At 37.4% G+C, this 25,379-nt stretch overlaps 1 protein-coding gene across 1 annotated transcript in view; it reads right to left on the bottom strand.

Annotated features, from left to right (window-relative positions):
- The window catches only part of dcdc2c (doublecortin domain containing 2C), a 132,529-nt gene extending 107,259 nt beyond the window's left edge, over window positions 1-25,270 (bottom strand). The window contains exons 1-10 of the mRNA XM_066698191.1: window positions 23,745-25,270; window positions 22,748-22,796; window positions 18,637-18,713; window positions 15,829-15,960; window positions 15,118-15,267; window positions 14,837-14,891; window positions 7,519-7,666; window positions 6,154-6,254; window positions 4,779-5,006; window positions 4,541-4,693 (exon numbers count right to left, since the gene is read on the bottom strand). Coding sequence (XP_066554288.1) covers window positions 4,541-4,693; window positions 4,779-5,006; window positions 6,154-6,254; window positions 7,519-7,666; window positions 14,837-14,891; window positions 15,118-15,267; window positions 15,829-15,960; window positions 18,637-18,713; window positions 22,748-22,796; window positions 23,745-24,037 — 1,386 coding nt within the window. The 5' untranslated portion in view covers window positions 24,038-25,270. The remainder of the gene's footprint in view (window positions 1-4,540; window positions 4,694-4,778; window positions 5,007-6,153; window positions 6,255-7,518; window positions 7,667-14,836; window positions 14,892-15,117; window positions 15,268-15,828; window positions 15,961-18,636; window positions 18,714-22,747; window positions 22,797-23,744) is intronic.
- Window positions 25,271-25,379: the final 109 nt, after the last annotated feature.

Genomic DNA, 25,379 nt, shown 5'->3' with positions numbered 1-25,379 from the left:
GAATGGTATGTTAACATAAATGCTCATTTAAAACAGAAACAAACAGAATCAATGTTTTTCCAAATGTTTGTAGGGTTTTTAATTCTTAAGCTTAAGTTAATATAAACTGATATTATTATTAATTCAACTAATATTATTGTTTGGAACATTTTAAGATGTGAAACTTTAGAAAAAAAAAAAAAAAGCAATAATGTATGTTACATCTCTCTTCACTGCAAAGACAGTTACTGAATCCTGCAGAGTAATGACTGAATGGCCTTCCTGCCCAACTTGAATGTTTACCTCCAGCCAGATGTGTGTGGTGCGTCACCAAATTGTAACCACAGAGGTGTTTTTCAATTGCGTCCTCTCGCACTGGACATATCACATCAAGGCATCAAGTCCAGCTTACATTCTTATTTTTACAATACGATACTTCCTACTCGTCAATAATATACTATGTTCAATGTTTTCATTCCCTTTGGGCATAAACAAACATGTCTGACGTTTGGGCAAGGACATCAATCATCAATATGAACTACTTAGCTGTTGATGAATTTCTAATTGCAGAGGTGAATTTTATGACAAACTAATAAAAAATACAATATCACATCAATAAATATATATTAAAACCTAACAGGTTTTCCTATACCTCTTCATTTCAAAATGCTGCTCCAGAAACTGTATTTGTAGCATATACTTCCAGGGATTGACTTTCTTTATTGCCTTCCCACTCTTTGTAAATTTTTTGGCTTGTTTGCTTGTTTTCTATGAGAAAAGGCACAAGCTCTTCAATAATTGTATTTACTACATCTGAACATCCCAGAACAGTGTGCGAATAATAATACAAAAATAGAGATTATTTTGAATGAAATTTGATGTGTACGATTTAAATGTCTTGATTTAGTTTTCAATATCTTGAGTTCTTCATCATTAACAGGTTTACTGTTTCTTGCGTTCTGATGAGTTGAACGCATTCAGGATGAAAGCAATTGGACAGTATCCAAAAACATTTTAGACGTGCCCAGTGTAAAAGGGCATTTATATGACCAAGTGAGTATAACTAGCCTTTATAAAAATTTTAACCAACCACTGTAAATGTCCAGCAGGTGTTTTACACTCAGCTTCTCTAAACACCAGAAATCCCACTATTACAAGAGCCAAGAAATTGAAAGAATTACAATACCTGAGGCTTTCTGGTTACAACATATTCACTTGGGGTTTCAGGCCAGTCACTTATGCTGGGGGAAACAAGTTATAGCACTGCTTCATCTAAATCATTCCCATTTTTAAGGTATTGGAACAAGTGCTTCAAAACTGATTTTCTGATCTTAAACATATCTGAGAACAAAAAACAACATTTGGATAGGTATGTTTCATAGATTTTATTTTTTATTTTTAATGTAAGAGTGTGTAGTGATGTCCAGGCGTATAACCTACTCCCTCTTCCTGTAGATGGAAGAAAAAATAAATACATTTGTGCCTTTTACTAACTGTTTTGTTGAAAGGGCTCGTAAACCATTACAGAATATTTCACAAGTCTAATTAATGACTATACATTGTCTAATGAACAGTAATCTAATGCTATAATACTGTCACCCTAAATCCCAAAGGGAATATTTCTTGCCATCGAAGCTGAGTCAGTGACAGTGTCTGAGGTTGATTAACGTTGACCTTGAATGTGAAGAAAGCTTTGAAACAGCTAACATAAGCTGGGAAATAGTATCCAGAAAACAGGCAAAGATGAATGAAAATAAATTGCACTGGCAAAGAACAGGGAGATCAATGGAGCAAATCAATACGTATTTGATTTTTATCACAAAAGTCTGTGGAAGAGGAAGACAATTGATCAAGCATCCCTAGTTGTATTGACATATCTAACAATATTAATTAAGAAGAAACGCTTAGCTGACTGACTGATACATCATTCAATAACAGTAAATTAAAACAAAAGGTTGTGATAAACAGAAAATTATACAGGCTCATACACATACCCTTGGATTTGAAACACATATTTGTTTCCTCTTTCATTCAAGATCCCTAAACTAAATGTAATAGTATGTGTAAGGAAGTAATTGCTATATTTAATGTTAAGACAATAATGAGCAACTGCAGTAGAAAGTCCAAGAACAGGGCAGCAATGCAGAAGATGAAATACAGTCTTCCAGACCAATAGTCACGATTCTGATGGCATTTATTCCATACTTCCCAATTCTATACTAATTTTTACATAAGTTATTCAACATTATTTGACAGTGTAATGTAACAAATGATGTTCTGTCTTCGCCAGAATATATATGAATGAAGGATGTCACAGACGTTAAGTGTTAGGAGGTGTATGTGGAGCTAGGCTATACTGCAGCTACACCTTGGACAACTACACCAAACAGGAATGCCTGTGCATTTATTCTACAAAGTTTTTCTGCAGTTAAATCACACGATACAGCAAGGAGAATGCACAAATACAGAAATCTCAAAATACTAATTTGGTAATACATTTATCACATTTTTGGTGAAACGTTTTCATAAACAGAATTGCCTCAATAAAAATAAAGTGGGCTGTGCTGATAATCAGCGTAAGAATATTATGCAGTATGGTTAATAAAAAGGCAAACAGAACATACAGAAACTACATCCATTGTCTAATACATTGTCATCTGAATAGTAACTTAAGGATTTTTAAATACAACATCCGCTGGTGTTTAGTAAAGCTTAAAATAACACTGGATTTGATTTTAAATTGTACACAATGCACCTGTTATTCTAAGTTGCATCTCCATAACGTTTATAACAGACATATCACCTGCACCTGGGAAAAACAATGGATCCTAATTGCTTTCCCTTTCAAAATAATTAGCCTAGTTCTTGCTCATTTCTGAAAGCTTGTAGTCTGCTAAACCTTCTCAGGACAAATTCACCTTCAAATGTTTCAAAGCAAGTGGGAGTTTCTCAAACAGAAGAGAATACCAGCAAACTAAAAATCATACCATACCCCATATCAAAGAAACATGTATGGCTCTCAAAATTAAATGACACCCTTCCCTCCAATGCTACTCTTTTGAAAGTTGTAAATAGATCTTGCTTTGCCACACAGGGCTAATGATTTCACTAATCAACTGAGTCCTGACTTGAAGAAAATAATTCAATCTTTTCCATTATAGTCTGGCCACTCACTGGATCTATTGTACTTCTGATTCAGCACTGCTGTTCTGATCTGAGTAAATGTGTTAATTAAGGGATAATGGTATTGATGTGGCCTTTAACAAGGTAATAACTGCCCTCCAAAGTCAATAATTATTTCAATAAGAGTGTCTTTATTCCAAAAGAGCATACTACAGCAGTATCATCATCACTGCCACAGTAAAACACTTCCATTTTTTTAATTGCCTTTGTCTGAAATAATCATTTTGGTGTAATGGAATATTTCACTTTTCTAAGAGAAGAGCTTAATTGCTAACTGTTGATTGATTAAGTCCGACACAATATCATTATGCAAATTACTCAATTCACAATGAAATTACACTTGATAGCTCTGTACTATTTATGCCACTTAGTGTCTCAATTTATTCTGATATTCTATTTCTTGTAATAAGTCTAACAAACAATAAGATGACGAAGAGCAACAACAAAAACAACAACAATGCATTGCAATATGTGTGAAAATAATAGTAGACAAGAACAATTAAAATAACCAGAACCCTGAATCAACTGTAAAATGTTTCTACCAATTTGTCTCAATCTATTTGGAAACTAATTATAATTTTGTAAACTTGAGACAGTAAGTGTAGGAGAAGTGGGGAGAAAATGTGTTCTCCCGTTCACAGAAAGGTACATGTGATTCACAGTTCTAATCGTTTTCTATGGAATGAACAACATGTGCAGTAGGTCACTATTACTATAGCAAAGACTGGTCAAAGGCCTAAGGTCACGATCATTTTACAATGAGCAACAAGAAAATGGCATTGTTTTGTGTGTGTGTGTGCGTGCATTTTAAGCTTAATATTTCCGCTTCACAGGAGCCGCTCGGTGCACAGCGTGTTCCGCACATCTGACTGGACAAGTGCTGCGACCGCACCATTTTCACAATGACAGCGGGGGGATGGGGTATCACATGACAAGTTCAAATGTGTTTTAATGATAATGATACATTTATTTATCATGTAAATACATTCTATTTTCAGTGATAAAAGTCAGTAAGTAAATTGTTGTACTTGATCCCATTTAAGGGTCAACCATAGACCTTTGCATGGGCCCCCCTGGGCCTTGGGCCCAGGTTCATCTGTACCCTTTGACCCCCCGTGATGACGGGCCTGCTTTATACCACTTTAAACAAAGTGAACCTGAAATATCATATGTAGAACTTCAGGAATATACAGCTCTGGGAAAAATTAAGAGACCACTCCAAGTTCAGAAATCAATGTTAAGTGGTCTCTTAATTGTTATTGCTGTATACTTTTAAGAATGCAGAGACTGGTAAACAATGATTCTTAAAAACATGAACTAAAACTTTAAGTTGGAAGAATGGGAAGTACATTACTTTTTCATGGGGTAGTCTACCCACCTCTTTCACATCCCCTGGCATCTGTTTTTCAGTGGCTGTCAGTGGGCTAGGATTCCCCCTACTCTGATGTCTTAAAGAGCTCAGAGAACTTGTTCTTTCCAGACCATTCTTTCCTTGTCTCTTTCCATGCTGCTCTTCAGAGACGGTTGTAACCTGTGTGTGAAACTTAAATGAATGCATAAAAGTGCCAGAGAGCAGGGCAATGTGTTATTTCTTGTCTTGTTGTTGGTGCACTAACCTTTTTGTGGTTTTCACTTAACTGCTCCCCTTGATTTGGCTGCTCTTCAGCATACATATTCCGAGGTGAAAGGGTCATTGGGGAGCTTGGGATGCTGGAATTATTGTCACTTGTCTGAAATTCCTTAACAGGCCTAATTTGGTTCCTCAGTTTATACTCTTTTTCCTGAGAGGTGTGTGGTTGCAAGTCACTTTCAACTTGTTCTTCTTCCACAACCCTTGCTTTGACCTACATGTAGGAAAGGTACTAAGATAACCTTACAATTCCTTACACAGGAGTATAATTCACACCAGGGATACTCACTCCTAAATAGACAGCCACTCTTCTGGTTTTAATTCGATGTAAGCTCACAATTACTTAATTAAATCAATACATTACTTAATTGATCTAAGTTACCACTGTTACCAAGCCTTCAAATGTTGGGGAGGTCAGGTTACTAATGCATCATGCAGGGCTAGAGATGGCCAGTTGAATAATTTAAGTATTAAACATAGCAGCTTTTCCCACAAGCATTAACATCAATGTGTTAAAGTAACTCATATAATACATCAAACGGCTTATACTATAAATGCGATTGCCTTCCTTTATGATACATACTGATCTGACTGTGCTTTGAGAAAGACATTCTTTAACACAGCTGAGGCTTTCATAGTTGAAGTTTTATTGGTATTTTCTGGTTTTATCCAATGCATCACATTTTTGGTATTCTTGTATATTTACTCTTCAATACAGTGCATCCGGAAAGTATTCACAGCGCTTCACTTTTTCCACATTGTTATGTTACAGCCTTATTCCAAAATTGATTAAATTAATTATTTTCCTCAATTCTGTAGAAACATCTCAAGGATGATCAGTGGAAACAGGATGCACCTGAGCTCAATTTTGAGTGTCATGGCAAAGGCTGTGAATGCTTATGTACATGTGCTTTTTTTGTTTTTTATTTTTAATACATTTGCAAAGATTCGCAAACAAACTTCTTTCACGTTGTCATTATGGGGTATTGTTTGTAGAATTTTGAGGAAAATAATGAATTTAATCAATTTTGGAATAAGGCTGTAACATAACAAAATGTGGAAAAAGTGAAGCGCTGTGAATACTTTCCGGATGCACTGTATATTTATGTGTGTGTGGCTTATTTCCAAATACCCTTAAAATGGAAACTGGTTATTAGACTTTAAAAGACCAGTGATTTGTGAGTTGGATTGAAAAGAATGATGCCAACATTTTAATTGTTTTACATCTGGTTAATTTCTTCTGGTATCTTATCAAACTTTGACGAAAAAACATTCAATACTAAAATAACCATGGAGGCTCAAGGTCTAACATTTTGCTGTTGTTCTTTGTGGTTGTTTTCTGACAGAGGAATAATCCCTACCTGATCAATAGGCAAGTCCACCTTCATAAGCCTGTCTTCTTGTACTTCAGTGGCTCCTTGAGTTTCCTTCCTTTTGTCTTTAGCTTTGAATACACTTCCCTCTGAGAAAAGTTATAAATTACAATTACCTCTCAGGCTCAAAGTCATCCACTCCTGCCGTGCTCTCGTTTGATTTGTTTTTCGCTTCTTTTACAGTAATCAATGCCCCCTATTAATCAATTTATTTACAGACACACAGCAAAGAAATGTAATTGTCAGTCTAGCCAGTACTGAATCACGCATCATCCCTTTTTGGTAGAGGAATGCTTTTCAGAAGAAGCCTATGACAGGACTAATAACTTTTCAAATATCTCATACCTTGTGAACATTTCTAAATTTAGATATGCCATTACAAGTAAGACTAGTCAAAAGTCCCTTTCACTTGCTGTAGTACAGACATGTCTTCTTTCTTCTGGCAATGAGTTTTTTGTTGTTGCTGTTGATTTTAGGTGTCATAGGCTAAACCTTCTCTCAGGGATAGGATTTTACTCTAATTATGTAGCTGCACTATACTGTAAACATTAATTAAGGTGGTATTCCAGGTAACCACATCATAAAACAGATTCCTTGGATTTCCCACATTCAATAACGTGCTAACCAATGGAGGTCATCATTCATTGGCAGTTGGACAAAAGACAAGCAAATTTAGTAATTAGACATAATAATAAGTCATAATAATCTATATCTTGCAAAAGAACAAGAGTATGCTCTTTCTGCTGATGAGATGACTAAAAAACCTGCCCCCGCTCTGAAAGCATTGTATCATGTCAATAACGGTTTCCACTATACACTAGAAAAGGAAGCACGGGTTTTGCTTTTAACCATTAGGAGGCAGCTTTGCCAGGTGGGATTATCAAGTGTCCTAAGCGTGACTTAATTCCTGGGTGGAACACTTTAGCAACCAGGTTAATGACAAAAGATGACACAAGAAAGAACTGAAATGCTATTGTTCGATTCCGACCCTGTCGTTAAATTTTAAATAACTTGACCGCACACACTACAGTTTGACTTGGGAGGTTTTGTGACACCCAATACATTGCTGAGGAGGTCATGTTCTCACCATATGAAAGATCTCGTTGTAGAGTGAATTTATTTTGATCTTATTTACTCTTCCCAGCTTCCACAAATAAGAAATGTCCTCCCGTCGGCTACAAAATTCTCATAATGAGAACGGTGTGTGAATTGAAAGACTTGCATTTATCTTAGTACAACACCTTCAGAAAGGTCTGGTGGTCCTCACATTATTCTTCAGGTATCACTTCTTAAAAAAGAGCCAAGGATAAGAGAAGTAGAAAACATGCATGTAAAAAAATATATTTCACTTACCCCCTGCTGAAAGCAAATTAGGGAGTTTGTGCTTATGTTGTTTTGCTTTCTCTGGTTTAGCATAGAAGGAGTCAGTGTGGTTCTTTAGTAGCCCATTAGCCGTGAGTTCATATTCCTCCTCAACTGAGGCTCTTTTGTGATATACAGACTACAGAAAACAAGATAATTTGAAATTTTATTACACACATAATTAGGCCTTTTTGGTTTGCATTTTTTTAAGCAAATGGTTTATCAAAGGTACACCTGTTCTGTTTTTTTCCCTTTAAAAAACATACCATAACATACTTCACACTTTTTTTTACATTGCCCTCAATATTTCATGAACTGATATGCTTTGTAGCTCCCCTCTGACTCTCAGAGTATTGAATTCATCTGGTTCCAATACACCCCATGCACAGCCTATCAATCACGAGAGAGCACAGCAAACTAATCATTTATTGATGAAAGAGGGCAGCCATGAATTTCTAACTGTATCCGTCTTATTTATCAAGCGAGATCAAAAAAGTGAAAATCCAAACAAGCTTAAAGGGAAAAAGTGTTCCAGGGAATAACTTATTCGGAGGCAGACAGCATACTGTTATTGATGAAAAGGTTTTGAGGGAAGAAAAAAAAAAAACACGACTATGGAAGAAGATGCAGTGCTGCTTAGACAGGTACAGATCTGAACTTCTGCAGGTTTTTTTTTATTTTCTTTATCTGCCAAATGCTTCACAGGAGCAACACATCTAGATAGTAAGGTAAGCAAATTCTTCCTTAGAGAGAGAGAAAACCAGACATAATGCTTTTCGGCTGTAATGCCTCCAGTTGAGTCAAGACGAGGCGCTGGCTAAAGGGAAGTTATCTAATCTCTGTATCGTCCACAGGAAGAGACTCTAGATAAAAATGTTTGTTAGCCTAGTAACAGATTCATGGGAATAAGGGAATGTTACAAACCAAAACAAACAAGTGCAAACAAAACTATATAAAGTCAGAGCGTTTTGAATTTCTCTTTTACTTTCAAAAAGCGCTTCACAACTTTCACACATCAGCAATTCAAACCGAGGGATAACACCCCCAGGGTTTGTTCATCTGCCAAGCTTGCAGGAGAGGTCACTAGACAATCCAGATTCTGATCTAAGTAGCAAAATATACATTTGGTTATTTTTGCCTAATCTCCTTTAAGCCTTAGGTACACCTGGCCATTTTATAGCCAAGAATAAGACCAAAACAAAAGCCTCAGTTTCCTAAAGAGCCCATTCCCACATATGTTGTGCATTTCAACAGTCACGGACAAATGTTCGCCCACTCTTGGCTAATAATTAAAAATGTATATTAATATAATAATAATAATACAATATAATACAATTAAAGTATCTGTGTGTGTGTGTGGGGGGGGGGGGGGTTAATTGGTGGTGTCATGTAATAGTCTTTTCTTTTTTTTAACCCTGTTATTTGGGAAGAAATAATCTTTTCACAAAAACTGCACACAAATATCCCATTTGAGAACTTCTTAAACCAAAAGTCAGAGAAGATATATATCCGTGGTTGATTTACAAACCTGTGTTGGGGAATTATATGCAACCTATTCACCTACATTTTATTGCTATGAACACTTATTGGAAACTGCAATATGAGAGTAGGGGCTGGATTAAATCAAAACTTTGACCCACCCGCTAATAGCAAACTACAAACCTGTACATCATAGCAGTTACATTTATGATTAGAGTGGCATTATATATATTTGTTTATATAATATAAAAAAGTTATGTAGTTTTCTATTAGCAGGTGGGTCAAAGTTTTGATTTAATCTGGCTCCAGGACTCTGATTTCTACTAACTTTAACATCAAGAAATGTTCTCGCAACTTACTGGGATTGGACTAGTGGTGGGATGGAGTCTCCTGAAAAACGAAGCTAAAAAAACACTAGGGAAATTCAAAGAGAGCAGAAAATTGGACTAGCATGTTACACGATCCCAGTGATGTCAAATGCTTGCACTGCTCCGATTATCAGCGTTACCCTGAAATGCTGCAGGTCTACCCCAGCAGACAGACTTTGTTTGAATATGGTAAGTTGAACATGAGAGTTGAAACTGTAAATTCTTCAACATCCTTAAACAGTAAAGTCCCCTGATTGTATTGTAACTGATCTTTTGCAAGGAGATAGCATGACCACTGAATCTAGTGTTGAAATGCTCTGATTATCTCTGTATTTCTGTGGGGACAGAACATCTTTGTCCATTTGCAGATGATGGACCACAGATGAAAACAGTGGACGGTCACAGTATTAAGCTGAGCAAGGGATACAGAGAAAGTGGGGAAGTAGAGTGTAAGCTTTGTATTGATCATCATTTATCTCAGGATTCAGGTTACAGATTTGCCACTCACGGCTATAATTTCCATTCACATGCAGCCAGAGGGCCAAGGGATCGTTAGAACAAAGGTCGTGGGACATCTAGTGTCAATATGTTACAAAACATCTTTCTTATCATTACACAAACCTTGAAGATACACATGTGTTTTAAAATACCTCACACTCAAAATAACCTCATATGTATTATTGTGGTGACTGATTTCTAAGTATTGAGTCCTCAAAGTGGTTCTGGGGCTCAAGTAAATAAACTGAGATCATTTTTGAGGATCTAGTCCTCAGTTTCAGTGGAAACAAGACTAATGTTTTATATTATTTCAATTATAATATTCAATATATTCTTATATGTATATATAGGCATTTGAAATCAGAGTATTACTATGAACTACTAGACAGAAACAAATTGATCTTGACAACGAATTTTATGGATTTTCATGTTCTCTAGAATTGGTATAAACTGAAATCAACCCAGAAAAAAAGGCATGCTCAAACTTTATTGAATGATCATGCAAAGAAGAGATAGACAGCACTGCATATACAAAATTTCTCAACAAACTCATCATAGTGAATGAACAATACTAGATTACCTGAAGAGGAGAGGGTAAGATAGTAGAGTCACTGTCTCCCCCCTCAGGTGAATACTGGGAAGACAAACTGGAGCTGAATATTTATTCTGAACATGTGTATTCAGTGATCCAAGTCAGGTAACACTTATATATATATATATATATATATATACACTCACCTAAAGGATTATTAGGAACACCATACTAATACTGTGTTTGACCCCCTTTCGCCTTCAGAACTGCCTTAATTCTACGTGGCATTGATTCAACAAGGTGCTGAAAGCATTCTTTAGAAATGTTGGCCCATATTGATAGGATAGCATCTTGCAGTTGATGGAGATTTGTGGGATGCACATCCAGGGCACGAAGCTCCCGTTCCACCACATCCCAAAGATGCTCTGTTGGGTTGAGATCTGGTGACTGTGGCGGCCAGTTTAGTACAGTGAACTCATTGTCATGTTCAAGAAACCAATTTGAAATGATTCGACCTTTGTGACATGGTGCATTATCCTGCTGGAAGTAGCCATCAGAGGATGGGTACATGGTGGTCATAAAGGGATGGACATGGTCAGAAACAATGCTCAGGTAGGCCGTGGCATTTAAACGATGCCCAATTGGCACTAAGGGGCCTAAAGTGTGCCAAGAAAACATCCCCCACACCATTACACCACCACCACCAGCCTGCACAGTGGTAACAAGGCATGATGGATCCATGTTCTCATTCTGTTTACGCCAAATTCTGACTCTACCATCTGAATGTCTCAACAGAAATCGAGACTCATCAGACCAGGCAACATTTTTCCAGTCTTCAACTGTCCAATTTTGGTGAGCTTGTGCAAATTGTAGCCTCTTTTTCCTATTTGTAGTGGAGATGAATGGTACCCGGTGGGGTCTTCTGCTGTTGTAGCCCATCCGCCTCAAGGTTGTACGTGTTGTGGCTTCACAAATGCTTTGCTGCATACCTCGGTTGTAACGAGTGGTTATTTCAGCCAAAGTTGCTCTTCTATCAGCTTGAATCAGTCGGCCCATTCTCCTCTGACCTCTAGCATCAACAAGGCATTTTCGCCCACAGGACTGCCGCATACTGGATGTTTTTCCCTTTTCACACCATTCTTTGTAAACCCTAGAAATGGTTGTGCGTGAAAATCCCAGTAACTGAGCAGATTGTGAAATACTCAGACCGGCCCGTCTGGCACCAACAACCATGCCACGCTCAAAATTGCTTAAATCACCTTTCTTTCCCATTCGGACATTCAGTTTGGAGTTCAGGAGATTGTCTTGACCAGGACCACACCCCTAAATGCATTGAAGCAACTGCCATGTGATTGGTTGATTAGATAATTGCATTAATGAGAAATTGAACAGCTGTTCCTAATAATCCTTTAGGTGAGTGTATATATATATAGAGACAACAGAGACAACTTTCAGAGCCTTTGATGCCTTTTTCGAGACGATCATTATCGTATTATTATTATTATCGTCAATCATTTCAGAGCGGTGAGCTTTTGCCTATCACATAGAGAGTCCAAAATTGTAATTAGGGTCTTAAATAAGAGGCCTCAAAGGATAAATCTAGGCTTATATAAGCTGTGACAACAAAGCTTGACTTAATATGCATTAAATCATACAGTCAAATTGATTTTTTTCCAATTGATCAAGAGTGCAATATTTGCAATTTATCAAACTATGTTTAATATTGTACTACATGAAAGGCAACTAGTATTCAGACTAATGTATGACATCAACATAATGTATGGATGCACCAGAAAAATAATTTCATATGCTGGTATTAAACAATTAATTTTACATTATCATCATTTAAATTACATTAACTTCTATATATCATACTTATTCATATTCATGAAGAATCATCAAAATGCATAACTCATTTCCACAGTATGTTTAGGATTAGTTAACTGGTCCCCTTGTGAAAGCACCATCAATTCCCTTTTTGAACTCTCACCATTCACAGGGACTTTTGGAAGATTGATTAATGAATGTGAGAAACACCAGGAAGCAACAGGAACTTTCAGATGACGAATTTCCATACAGGCTAAGCATGTGTAATTATTGCACAGATCTAAACAGATGTGTGATATTTTACTTTGACCCCCTCTTATTTCAACACAGCTATATTTGCATTATGAGTGGGGGAAAATACATATTTAATTTGACTTCCACTCGCATAATCCTTGAAAGACAATGAAACAATTTGATCCTATAATGATGTACACCAGCATACACAGAATCTAATTAATCACAATAGAAATGGTCCCACCTAGAAAATGAAGCCTATTTTTATGTTTTTATTTTTTGCACCACCTCCAAGTGATTTTTTTCACTTTATAGGACACACCATACTTGATCAAGTGGCACATAGGGATACTTATCAAAGTGGAAGACAAGGTAACACAGTGCTTCTGTAAGGCAATGATTGATGATAGGGATGCCTAACTCTGATTGGTGGGCAACAACTGAAATTACTGGAAATGTTAATTGCCCCTCTGTACTGTGTGCTTCCTATATTGGCATGAATATATATTTAAAAAAAGAAAATAATAATAATAATAATAATAATAATAATAATAATAATAATAATAATAATAATAAAAAATAAAAAAAACTCTCAGTGGAAAGACATATTGTATAGTCATAGTATGAAATCTGCAAGAAAAATGCTGCCTGTATGGAAATAATTGATGTCCACAGGGTTATCTATCCTACCACACTGCTTACCTGAACTGATGTATACCATTTTAACAGTTTGTTGTCACCTCATCAGGTGATATACCCATGATATGGGGTTTGAGAGTATTGTATTATTATTCTCTTTACAGTTAACAATAGTACCATGACAAGTCATTGCTGTTCAGATCTAGTTCCTTAGAAAGTAATGTGGTACATCTGGTGGTTTGGCATACACAAATTAATATAAAGCCAAATAACACTGGCCTTTTTCGTTTTGAGGTAAAATCATAAAATATTTTCCTGCATTTTTACACTAAGCTTGCCACTTGCATTATTTAAGGCCTGGGAGAATGTATATTATTTCGCATGCATCCTCTAAGATGTGTTATTGTAACACTACTAGAAGCCCTTCGGAGCCAAGGGCATAGGAACCAAGTGCGGGGCAAAAATGAAAACAAAAAGACAGGTCGGAAACCAGCAAAGGGTCGAGAACTGGCAAACAGAGCAATAGGGGAAATCCAGAAGGCGTGGTCGTGAAAACAGACAAGTCAGGAACAGGCAAAGAGGAATGACATGGGAGATGCAAGAGTCATGAATCCAGGGAACAAACAAAGGTCAATATATGAAGAAACGCTCAGAAATGTTACTGAAAAGCAAACAAGACTTCGCACTGAACTGAGGGAACAAAGGGGTCTAAATACAGGGAACAGGGAATAATGAGTCAGGAAACCGAGAGGCAGGTGAGTTACCAGGTAATAAGGCAGGGATAGATTATCCAATAATAAGGTGAACAGGGAGCCATGGAAAAGAAACCACAACTGGAAAGACTGCAACATCTGGTGGTGAACGTGGGAAAAGTCTGTGAACGTGAGTTATCAGGCCAGGGTACATTTTATTTTGTTCTCACTCAGAATCTGTTTGAAATTAGTATTAGTTTAAGTGCACAGTGGAAACAGTTAGACCTACTACAGGCATTGTTGTAGCAACCAAAAAACATACCCCAGCTCCACTACCCCCAATCCAAGTAGCTCTTGTCTAAAATCAGCAAGCAGCACTTCCTTCATTTTTTGCCTTGAGAAATTATTGTATTTCAACAGTTTATACGTTTTATTGTCAGTACCATACAGAATGCTTGAATAATCATTCTTTACGAACAATGCTTTAATTTGGTAGATATTTAAATATATGTTATAACAAGATACTTAGAACATATGCTTTTGTGACCATCACAGATTAGGGATTAGTTTATGAGAAAGTTATTTCACATTTTCATAGCACTTGAAATTGAAATATGCTATATAATCTCTTTGTACCTAAAAATACACTTAAGTGCAATACATTTGAATATCAACAAAATGTATAGTAATTTATAGCAAAATAAATGTAAGGATCCTGATTTGTAACTTTTGAAAATGAAGCCTGCTTGTCATATCACACTGTACCTTCAATCTTTCAAAAAAATAAGTTTACAACATCCCACAAAATGCTACCAAAATGGTCCCCTGTTGATAAATTATATGTCATATTAATCTTGAAAGAATTTGAATGCGATTTGATATATAAATGATTATATCAGTATCTTTGCTGTCAACAGTGACGAAACAATGCATTTCTAAATAATGATAAAGAAAAACAATGTCACTTTCATTTAGGTTTGTTATTTCCCCAACCCCAGTTTTAAATTCCAGTTGATTATTTATCAAATAAGAGCACCTACCATGTCTTTTGTATGCCTGCCTTTTCCTATTGGAGGTAGATAGTCACTGTGAAACCTGCAACACACAACATATCTTTACTTAAATGTTTATAAATTAAAATCAAAGTATATCCACCTTGTAGGTAAATAAAATCTCAAACTCCAGTCATTCCAGTCAACAATGTAAAGCAGTGTATGAAATCAAAATCCTCTATTTAGGTTTTGCACAAACAATTAATTTTAGTACTGTATTATTCACACTGTCCACATAAACAATTTAAAACCCACAAACTGTCTCTTACCCATGACCCGTGTCATTCATTGATCCTTTATAGGGCACCCATTGAAAATATGGCAAGACTTTAAATTTCTCAGCTCCCACAGCAACATAGTACTGGTTATTTTCCAACTCAATTGAACCAAGTAATGAGGTCCCATCTAATGTGCATAGTCTAGGGAAAGAAAATAAAGTGACTATACAGTTTGTTTATCTTTTACATGTTTTGTGATGAGGCTACTACTTTTGCAAATAAAAATCCTGGTAACACAGCTGCCACTCTACTCCTACTCTATGTAGTTAAAACACTGAAAAATGTTAAAGCCAAATTAAGCAGTATTCTGCATAAAGGACTGCAGACCAGACTTTTGTATTATTATTATTATTATTATTATTATTATTATTATTATTATTATTATTATCATCATGTATTGGTGTATCTAATCTAATAGATTCTAGCATTCTAACATACATGTAAAATCTGAAATTAGTCTCCCAATTAAAGCACATACATTTCTAAATTGGGCACCCAATAAACATGGTAGATTTGTTTTGTTATTTTAGTAGTATTTGGTCCATTACTCTATAATGGTTGGAAAAAATATTTGGGATGCCATCTTATTTATTTTTAATAAATATACTGCCATTATTTCCCTTGATTTTCACTTTCCTTCATGAAAGATTATCAGCGCAAATGTATAAGTGAAGATTAAAAACATCGGCAAGTGGCCCTTACCTGTGTACTGCCCCTGTGCGAAGGTGTACCTTCTCTGTTATCATGGCCAGCACACGATCCCAGTTTCTTAGAGTATATTTTGGTATTAGTATCCGAGCTGGAGGAACCAAGATATCTCCATTTGTAAAAACACTACAAAATATAACAACATGTGATGCTCAGCTTAAGCCCCTTTTCTTACAAATGTATATTTAATAATTGCTGAAACAGATGTTTCAAATTCAGTACACAGCATACAGTGAGGGAAAAAAGTATTTGATCCCCTGCTGATTTTGTACGTTTGCCCACTGACAAAGAAATGATCAGTCTATAATTTTAATGGTAGGTGTATTTTAACAGTGAGAGACAGAATAACAACAAAAAAATCCAGAAAAACGCATTTCAAAAAAGTTATAAATTGATTTGCATGTTAATGGGGGAAATAAGTATTTGACCCCTTCGACTTAGTACTTGGTGGCAAAACCCTTGTTGGCAATCACAGAGGTCAGACGTTTCTTGTAGTTGGCCACCAGGTTTGCACACATCTCAGGAGGGATTTTGTCCCACTCCTCTTTGCAGATCCTCTCCAAGTCATTAAGGTTTCGAGGCTGACGTTTGGCAACTCGAACCTTCTTGGGTTCTTGGGGTCATTCCTCCTCCTCCAAACACGGCGAGTTGAGTTGATGCCAAAGAGCTCGATTTTAGTCTCATCTGACCACACTTTCACCCAGTTCTCCTCTGAATCATTCAGATGTTCATTGGCAAACTTCAGACGGGCCTGTACATGTGCTTTCTTGAGCAGGGGGACCTTGCGGACGCTGCAGGATTTCAGTCCTTCACGGCGTAGTGTGTTACCAATTGTTTTCTTGGTGACTATGGTCCCAGCTCCCTTGAGACCATTAACAAGATCCTCCCGTGTAGTTCTGGGCTGATTCCTCACCGTTCTCATGATCATTGAAACTCCACGAGGTGAGATCTTGCATGGAGCCCCAGACCAAGGGAGACTGACAGTTATTTTGTGTTTCTTCCATTTGCGAATAATCACACCAACTGTTGTCACCTTCTCACCAAGCTGCTTGGCGATGGTCTTGTAGCCCATTCCAGCCTTGTGTAGGTCTACAATCTTGTCCCTGACATCCTTGGACAGCTCTTTGGTCTTGGCCATGGTGGAGAGTTTGGAATCTGATTGATTGATTGCTTCTGTGGACAGGTGTCTTTTATACAGGTAACGAGCTGAGATTAGGAGCACTCCCTTTAAGAGAGTGCTCCTAATCTCAGCTCATTACCTGTATAAAAGACACCTGGGAGCCAGAAATCTTGCTGATTGATAGGGGATCAAATACTTATTTCCCTCATTAACATGCAAATCAATGTATACCTTTTTTGAAATGCGTTTTTCTGGATTTTTTTGTAGTTATTCTGTCTCTCACTGTTAAAATACACCTACCATTTAAATTATAGACTGATCATTTCTTTGTCAGTGGGCAAACGTACAAAATCAGCAGGGGATCAAATACTTTTTTCCCTCACTGTATATACTCATAAAATACACTCACCTAAAGGATTATTAGGAACACCTGTTCAATTTCTCATTAATGCAATTATCTAACCAACCAATCACATGGCAGTTGCTTCAATGCATTTAGGGGTGTGGTCCTGGTCAAGACAATCTCCTGAACTCCAAACTGAATGTCTGAATGGGAAAGAAAGGTGATTTAAGCAATTTTGAGCGTGGCATGGTTGTTGGTGCCAGACGGGCCGGTCTGAGTATTTCACAATCTGCTCAGTTACTGGGATTTTCACGCACAACCATTTCTAGGGTTTACAAAGAATGGTGTGAAAAGGGAAAAACATCCAGTGTGCGGCAGTCCTGTGGGCGAAAATGCCTTGTTGATGCTAGAGGTCAGAGGAGAATGGGCCGACTGATTCAAGCTGATAGAAGAGCAACTTTGACTGAAATAACCACTCGTTACAACCGAGGTATGCAGCAAAGCATTTGTGAAGCCACAACACGTACAACCTTGAGGCGGATGGGCTACAACAGCAGAAGACCCCACCGGGTACCACTCATCTCCACTACAAATAGGAAAAAGAGGCTACAATTTGCACAAGCTCACCAAAATTGGACAGTTGAAGACTGGAAAAATGTTGCCTGGTCTGATGAGTCTCGATTTCTGTTGAGACATTCAGATGGTAGAGTCAGAATTTGGCGTAAACAGAATGAGAAAATGGATCCATCATGCCTTGTTACCACTGTGCAGGCTGGTGGTGGTGGTGTAATGGTGTGGGGGATGTTTTCTTGGCACACTTTAGGCCCCTTAGTGCCAATTGGGCATCGTTTAAATGCCACGGCCTACCTGAGCATTGTTTCTGACCATGTCCATCCCTTTATGACCACCATGTACCCATCCTCTGATGGCTACTTCCAGCAGGATAATGCACCATGTCACAAAGGTCGAATCATTTCAAATTGGTTTCTTGAACATGACAATGAGTTCACTGTACTAAACTGGCCCCCACAGTCACCAGATCTCAACCCAATAGAGCATCTTTGGGATGTGGTGGAACGGGAGCTTTGTGCCCTGGATGTGCATCCCACAAATCTCCATCAACTGCAAGATGCTATCCTATCAATATGGGCCAACATTTCTAAAGAATGCTTTCAGCACCTTGTTGAATCAATGCCACGTAGAATTAAGGCAGTTCTGAAGGCGAAAGGGGGTCAAACACAGTATTAGTATGGTGTTCCTAATAATCCTTTAGGTGAGTGTACTTTTTACTACCTTATGATATACATTTAATTGAGGGAGATTTAAAATCCATACTGACTTTATATTGCATATCTCATGTAGAACGTTTTTCCATCTTGCTGGGACAATTATTCTGCTGTGAATCACGGGTCGTATCTGAGGTCAAAAGGAAAATAATACATATTTAAAAATAAGACCCGCTCTTATTCCTCATATTAGTATTTGCCTTTTTACACTTTTGGCATCATGTAGATTTAAGCTTTAAACAAAGCTGTTGCTTTGAAAACATACAAAACCTAATATGAAATTAATTCAGTGTTGGAAAACCATTGATATATATTTACCACAAGAGTCACAGCCAGACCCCTCTGTAATATTATTGGGTGAGGCTGATACAAGACTGAAAAATATGTTTAGAATCAATATAAATATAGGCATATATAGTCAGCAATAAATAAGAAGGAATGGAAAAATATTATTATTATTTATACATTTGGCAGACACCTACATCAATGGTGGCTAGATATTTGCATTCTCCTTTAAGAAAAAATAATATATTTTTAATGTAAATGAATAGTTTACACTGATTATTTCTTCCTGTGTTATATGATGGTACTTAAAACATTAATATTGAAATATATGTTATGTGTGCATAAATGTGCTGCATACACCGATCAGCCATAACATTATGACCACCTGCCTAATATTGTGTAGGTCCCAAAACAGCCCTGACCCGTCGAGGCATGGACTCCACTACACCTCTGAAGGTGTGCTGTGGTATCTGGCACCTAGACGTTAGCAGCAGATCCTTTAAGTCCTGTAAGTTGCGAGGTGGGGCCTCCATGGATTGGACTTGTTTGTCCAGCACATCCCACAGATGCTCGATTGGATTTAGATCTGGCGAATTTGGAGGCCAAGTCAACACCTTGAACTCATGATTCATCAGACGAGGCCACCTTCCTCCATTGCTCCGTGGTCCAGTTCTGATGCTCACGTGCCCATTGTAGGTGCTTTCGGCAGTGGACAGGGGTCAGCATGGGCACCCTGACTGGTCTGCGGCTACGCAGCCCCATACGCAACAAACTGCGATGCACTGTGTATTCTGACACCTTTCTATCAGAACCAGCATTCACTTTTTCAGCAATTTGAGCTACAGTAGCTCGTGTGTTGGATCGGACCACACGGCCCAGCCTTCGCTCCCCACGTGCATCAATGAGCCTTTGCCGCCCATGACCCTGTCGCCGGTTCACCGCTTTTCCTTCCTTGGAGCACTTTTGATTGGTACTGACCACTGCAGACCGGGAACACACCACAAGAGCTGCAGTTTTGGAGATGCTCTGACACAGTCGTCAGCCATCACAATTTGGCCCTTGCCAAAGTCGCTCAGATCCTTACGCTTGGCCATTTTTCCTGCTTCTAACACATCAACTTTGAGGACAAAATGTTCACTTGCTGCCTAATATATCCCACCCACTGACAGGTGCCATGATAACGAGATTATCAGTGTTATTCACTTCACCTGTCAGTGGTCATAATGTTATGGCTGATCGGTGTATACAGGGTTATAATAAAATAAGTATAACATTTCATAAATGTATTGTGACAAAACTACTTTTTCTGATGCACAAATAATAATAATAGTCTATCAATGTTCAATATGAACTCCATGGGTAACCCTGCCAACTATTTGTTTATCACAAAATCACAGTATCAGTTCACAGTACATTTTTGAAATTGTGTCTTTCTGTCATAATAACCATGTGTATTGTTTTTTATCACTAGAGCCTTTATCTGCCATACTTTTTTAAATATATATATATATATATATATATATATATAATATGCATTTTCACTGTAGAAACTATTTTCTTACGTGCACATTCATGGAAAAACACGTATGAAACATAGCTGAGTTCGTTTACCTTATCTTACAAAATAAACATAATTCCACTCATCAACTGATGGTGGAGCTGTTGGACAATAAATGTTAAGATTATAATTAAAATACACTTGTCACCTGCTTCTGTAGTAAAGTATTGATTTCATGAATATCCATTACATTCACACACATATTCAGAGTCAGACACTTCTATAGCAAATTTTAAGCAAATGTGACTGCCATTATGTTTGAGATTGTCCATCTTTGATCTGTTCATACAATGTGTCCAGCCCATGGCTACATTATCATTTTCACCCTTTCAGTTATGTCTGTTCTTCTTATTCCATGAATATATCTTTTCATTATTGTTTGTGATGTTTCCAGTTTCGGTATCATTTATGCATTTAGTGACCAGGACAATTTTCTTTGTGAACAACTTCTTGGTTGTTTTTCAACTCTTGGGATCCATTTCATTGCTTCTTCAGTCCATCTCAGAAATGCTCTTCCTGCAATGTCTGTCCCTTTGCCATTTTAACACCTTCACTCTTTAAATTATGACAGTTTACCTTTCAATACTATGCAATTACTGTTTCTTCCAAACCTACTCCATACTACTCTTTCAAGAAACTCTCCATCTGCAATAGAGCCAAGGCTAACAAACTAATTTCTTTGAGTTTCTTTTGCTCTACTTCAATCTTCTTTGTATTTCCAAGGCTGCTGAACAAAGCTGTGGGTCTTAATTAAGTTGATTATGAGTCCAGTTGTCTTACTTGCATACAAGAGTTCCTGAATTTGAATCTGCATGTCTTCAGGTATTTTAGCAAAGGTGAGTAACATCTTAAAATCTTAAAATCACAAGTGGCTAAAATAACCTCTGCTTGTATTATTTGTTTATCTCAAGTCCAGGCACAGGGAAAACTCATATTCAAAGCATCTTTCTAAGACTTCACAGATGACTTGTATAGGATCCATTGTTCTGTATAAGTTCCTGAATCTTGCTTGTTCTTTTGGTTACACAAAGCTTAGTGTTAATACTATTTTTCTTATGAAATGCTGTTCATTATATCTTTATTTTCTTCGGAGCATCCAACATCAAGGAGAGACTCAGAGAGCCTTGCTCCATCCTACTGATATACAAGAGTTAACATCCAATAATTCTTTACTGTATAAAAGGTATCTTACAGCTGAGGTGATTATGGTGCTTTACCCTCAAAAAGATAGGAAAAATAAAACACAGAAGCAGAAACAAATAAGAGGCCACTTCAAGACATCATTAGATTGGAACATGCACTGCAGAAAAAGTAAATTGAGTAAAGGTGTATTATTTAATCTAAACTAATATTCAGTGCTATTCATTATAAACTTTCATGTAAAGTAATCTGTGAAGGAAGAAAACAAATAAAACAACTTCAAAGAAACCTCTCACATACAAAAACAAAATCCTTTTTAGGTGAAATAAATGTTCCATTGTGCATGAACAAGCTATTGGTTTAAGAGTTCAAGTTAATTTTTAACTTTTGTGGTTTAGGAATAATCTGATAATGAGTAGGTCAACTTCCTGCAGCAGCAGCAGCAGCAGCATATTAACAGTAACACTAATAGGCTACTATATGAAGCATACTATCTTAATATGATTCTGCATAGCATAGACATGTATTCTCTCTTTCACCAATTGCTCAATTGCTTTAAAATCCTCCAAAATGCCAAAATGCTACAATTCCTAATTCATGTAACACATTTGTCATTGCAGTATATGAAAAAAACATGGGGCTTAAATGCATTACAAAAGATTGATGCATTTTCATCATGGACTGAGATGGGAATGGAGATGGGATGAGGGAGACTTCCTGCACTTATTATGTTTACTGTTTTTCTGTCACTTTCTTAACAATAAGACACCTGTATCTCAATTGCAGGCCATTGTTGCAAAATAAATGGCACTGCACTCCAGTATTACTCAGGTGAGCTAATAAGCTAGTAGGCTAAACATGATGTCTGTGATGCAGTGAAAGGGGAGGCTAATTAATATAGCCTAATCTCCATTTTCATTATGACATTGTACTTGATGTTTTGCAATAGCATACTTTCCATTCCAGTTTGCATTTGTCTGAATCATTTTAATTGATTATAGTTTTTGAAAAATTAAATATTATTGGCCACCCCCAAATATGGTGAAGATGCTCTGTTTAGTGTATGATGTATGTATGATTTCAGAGGCTGTTTAGTAAAATATATTATATGCATTAATTGCATGGAACTAGCATTTAAACCAGATTGAGGTAGTTAATCTGTGGTGGTTTTAACCTCTTACCTGCTCATTCTTCTTTGGTTGGGGTTTCTTGGCTGTTATCTGAAGGTAACTAAAATAAAATGAAGCAAGATTTGGTTGACAGATAAGATGGACAAAGTGGACAAACACACAGGCCTAACAGTGTTGAATGGACAGTGTTTATTCATCTGCTGTCCATAAAGAACAAATTATCAAAATTAAGAAAACTCTGGCCGTGTGTGCATGTTTGCTTATGAACGTGCTCCCACACAGCAATGTCACTATTACCACAGTGGCAACCCCTGACCATTTCAACATCAACACTTTCTTTCATTCTATTCTGTGTTCATTACTACGTAACAATGCAATGAAGACTCACAAATGTATTCCCATGCCCACAATAAAATATATTGTCTTTGAGGGGAGTTAATTTAGAGGGCTGCTTAACAATTCACAACAGATAGCTGCAGAGAAGATCAAAGGAGTGTAATGACATGTAGACTGTAGTTTAGGATGGAGAATGGGATTCATTTTAGACACAAGGCTGAGGGCATATTGATCAACTAACTGTAATTGAATGTGGTTTAGGCTACTATTGTTTCTCAGATTTCTAAAGCAATGCTGTTCTTCTGTTATTAAGCAAAAGTCACTTTGAACTGAACAGAAATAGTGAATGAAGATAAATAATAAGAATCTTATTGAAGTATTGAAAAGTAAACTGTGACATAAATGAAAGAGTGAAGGTGTAGAAATGGCAAAGGGACAGACATTACACAGCAGATAATCGCCTAGGCATAAATAAGCTATTGAATGGATCCCAATAATAGCCTAAAAATAATGATGATAATAATAATAATAATAATAATAATAATAATAATAATAATAATAATAATAATAATAATAGCAGAACAAGTTGATGCTTTTTGTTTACTGCATAAATAAATCCAGATAAAATAATAGGGACTGCAGTGCTAGGACTTGGCATCACATGCACTACACAGTCTTGCAGCACATGTTCACTGCACAGCTCTCCACTCACTCCAGCTTCTTGAAGCGCTCCGCCCCTGCCGCCACGTATCCCTCGCCATGCCGCAGCTGCTCCAGGGCCCGCACCCTGTGCCCATCCCGCGGCGTGTACACGCTCCGCACGGCGCCAAAGGGGGCCTCCACTCGCTGGGTCACCGAGCTCAGAAATGTGTCAAAAGTCGACATCTGTCGCTGGTTGATCACAAACTTCCTCCCGGGGAAAAAAGCGTCCCCGTTGCGGTACATCACGACCGTTTTGGTCGGTGGAGGCTGAGGGACGGACGCCCTACCTGTGACGCCTGACATCTTGTTTTGAACAGCCGTACCAACAGTGTGGGTTAAATTCCGCCTGACATCTTGGGTCGAGTGTCAAAAGTGATCAAATTAGCTTTGGGGAAATTGAAACCCTGAGGTATCTGGTTAAGATGGGGTGTGTAGCATCTTCTGATCGGGTGTCCGTAAGTTGTTGATCAGAGAGTTGTGGTGTTTCTTGTCCGGCTGTTGTTTGTTCCAGGGAAGTCTAGCGCTGGCATTGTTCAAAATTTCTTCAGGGCAGCCCACTGCAGAAAGAACCAGTCTGTTTCATCAATGAACTAATTAAGTCCATGGAATCCATGCTGAAGTACTTAGAACAGGTAAAACAGCAGCCCTTTGTATGGAAACGTTATCAAACAAACCGTGCACTGCATGTCTGTGTCACTGCTGGTCATGCACGTTATAGTCAGCCAGGTTGAATGAGGCTTCAAAAAAGCAACCTGTCAGTCAGTCAGTGCAGGTGCTGTGAGTGATGCACGCTGCTGTGTATAACCAATACCGAGATGTAAACTGATAACGGTCTTGCATCTACTCTTCACACCGACTGCAAAATAGCCGTACGTTATTTGTTTACCGCTCTTCTAAAGTAACAGGAGAATTGGTGATCACAAAGGCTGTCGATTGTTTCTCGTAGTATAATTTCTGCTCTATGGAATGCATAATTTATTGATGTATTAATTATTGATACCTTTTTGGTCACCTTCATATTGTGCCTTATTTAAGAGAATGCGAGGCTGTGTGTTCCAACTGGTATCTCCAGTTTCATCCTGTCATACTGAGCATTGACCTCCAGATTGGCATCCCTCTCTGATATCCTATGGTTTGAGTTCATAAACATCAGTTTGGTCTCTTTTTTAACTATGAATTAGGATACATATAGGCATTTCAGATGGAAGCAGAGATATGCGCTTCAGTGTCAGCTTATATGAACTTTGCCACATAGTAATTATAGTAATAATACATTGCTAGCATACACAGTAATGTCATATTTCAAGTGTTTTCAACTATTTTCAATACTTCGTCCATGTACTGCACAATTCTTGGATTTGTATGTACCACTGACCTTCAGAAGCAAGCATTAGTTTCAGAAAACACCATGTTTGCATTCATGTTTCAACAATTTCAATAATTTAAAACACATGTACACATAATCACATTTCTAACAAATATTTACCGTAAGCAAGAGGCCTGTGTATAAAAATACACTTAAGTCAATAAGAGTACCAATGCTTTGAAGCATCTCATTTTAGCTCCACTCTCTGAAGGCACAGGTGGAATATTTTCGAACATGGGTGATATAGCCTAACCATGTTTACTCTGAATGTCTTGACTC

This window comes from Amia ocellicauda, chromosome 1 (genome assembly GCF_036373705.1).
Source record: "Amia ocellicauda isolate fAmiCal2 chromosome 1, fAmiCal2.hap1, whole genome shotgun sequence".
NCBI lineage: Eukaryota > Metazoa > Chordata > Actinopteri > Amiiformes > Amiidae > Amia > Amia ocellicauda.
The sequence above is the reverse complement of the archived record's forward strand: the minus strand, read 5'-3'. Positions and strand labels throughout refer to the sequence as shown.